A 1,535-nucleotide genomic window follows, 5' to 3' on the forward strand; every position below is an offset into this window, starting at 1 on the left:
GGATGTGCTCTGTTACAGTGCAGCTCCTCAAGTCGGCAGACCTGGGGCGGCAGAGCCTGCTCTACCTGAAGGAGATCGGGCATGGCTGGTTCGGCAAGGTGAGTGGCACCAGCAGGTTCCTGGGGACACCCCGGGGGATGGTGGCTGCAGGACCCGGGGTGGGCAAGATGGGGTCTGGGGAGAGGACAGGGTCTGGGGTTTGGACATAGTTTGGGTTTTGGAGTTCAGACGGAGGGGATGAACCTGTCCCTCACCACAGGTGTTCCTTGGGGAGGTGAACTCGGGCATCAGCAGCACCCAGGTGGTGGTGAAGGAGCTGAAGGCAAGTGCCAGTGTGCAGGACCAGATGCAGTTCCTGGAGGAAGCGCAGCCCTACAGGTACGTCCAGCATCGCTCCGCGGTGCTGCTGCGGTACCGGGCACAGCTGGGAGTGAGGCTGCTGGTGGCTGGTGCCTGGTCCCCTCTGTGCCACATTTGGCAGCTCTGTGGAGGTGCCCAGCCAAGATTTTCTGGCCCCGCCATCCATCTCCCTGGGCCTCAGAGGTTAACGGTTGGACCTGATGATCCTAAAGATCTTTTCCAACCAAAACGATTCTATTATTTTGTCAGGGAGAAGTCCAGGGATGCAGGGGTCAGCTGAGTTACAATTTGAAGCTACAGCTTGTCACACAAATGCTATTCAGTGTGAAACAGCAATATCAGGAGAGGTTCCTCTAAGCAGAGCAGAAGGGCTCTGCTTGGGACGTGCTGGTACCCGCTCCCGGCAGCCCCGGCGCCAGCCCCCAGCACAGCACCAGAGGAAACCAGGAGATGATTCCTGGGGGGGCTGCTGCCGTCCCCCCGCTGCAGCTGGCGTGGTGCCAACGTGCCCCCCTTGCTCTGCCCCACCCAGGGCCCTCCAGCACACCAATCTGCTGCAGTGCCTGGCCCAGTGCGCCGAGGTCACCCCCTACCTGCTGGTGATGGAGTTCTGCCCGCTGGTGAGTCTGAGGTGTTGCCGTGGGGCTGAGACACGAGGGGAGGGGGCTGCAGGCAGGGCAGGGTGCATGGTGCCAGAGCTGAGCCCCCTGCGAGCTGAGCGCCAGGGATGGTGACAGTGGCACTGCCCGGCAGGGTGACCTGAAGGGGTACCTGCGGAGCTGCCGGGGGGCCGAGGCCATGGCCCCTGACCCGCTGACCCTGCAGAGGATGGCGTGTGAGGTGGCCTGTGGTGTCCTGCATCTGCACAGGAACAACTACATCCACAGGTAGGCTGGCCTGGGGGGCGGGGGGTCTGGCTGTGGGGGTTCCCAGGATGCTGACGTTCCTGCCCCGCCACTGCTTCTCTTGCCCAACAATATCCTGGTGCTGAGTGAGTTACAGACAGAGACTCCAGCATCAGTGATTTTGTTGAGGAGGGGGTGCACTGCCATCGGGGGCCATCGGACCATCCCCACCCGCACCAGGCTCTGCAGGTCCTCACAGGGATTGGGGGAACGGGGGGTGTTCCTGGCTGTGCCAGAAAGGGGCTTCCCTGGGGTCCCCCCAGCCTCAGT

At 62.6% G+C, this 1,535-nt stretch overlaps 1 protein-coding gene across 1 annotated transcript in view; it reads left to right on the plus strand.

Moving 5' to 3' along the window:
- Positions 1-1,535, plus strand: part of AATK (apoptosis-associated tyrosine kinase) — a 12,121-nt gene that overhangs the window by 2,364 nt on the left and 8,222 nt on the right. Inside the window, exons 3-6 of the mRNA XM_010008655.1 lie at positions 19-98; positions 260-378; positions 893-980; positions 1,114-1,247. Of these exons, the coding sequence (XP_010006957.1) occupies positions 19-98; positions 260-378; positions 893-980; positions 1,114-1,247 (421 nt within the window). The remainder of the gene's footprint in view (positions 1-18; positions 99-259; positions 379-892; positions 981-1,113; positions 1,248-1,535) is intronic.

Source organism: Chaetura pelagica, unplaced genomic scaffold (assembly GCF_000747805.2).
Source record: "Chaetura pelagica isolate M959 unplaced genomic scaffold, ChaPel_1.0 scaffold962, whole genome shotgun sequence".
Taxonomy (NCBI): Eukaryota; Metazoa; Chordata; class Aves; order Apodiformes; family Apodidae; genus Chaetura; species Chaetura pelagica.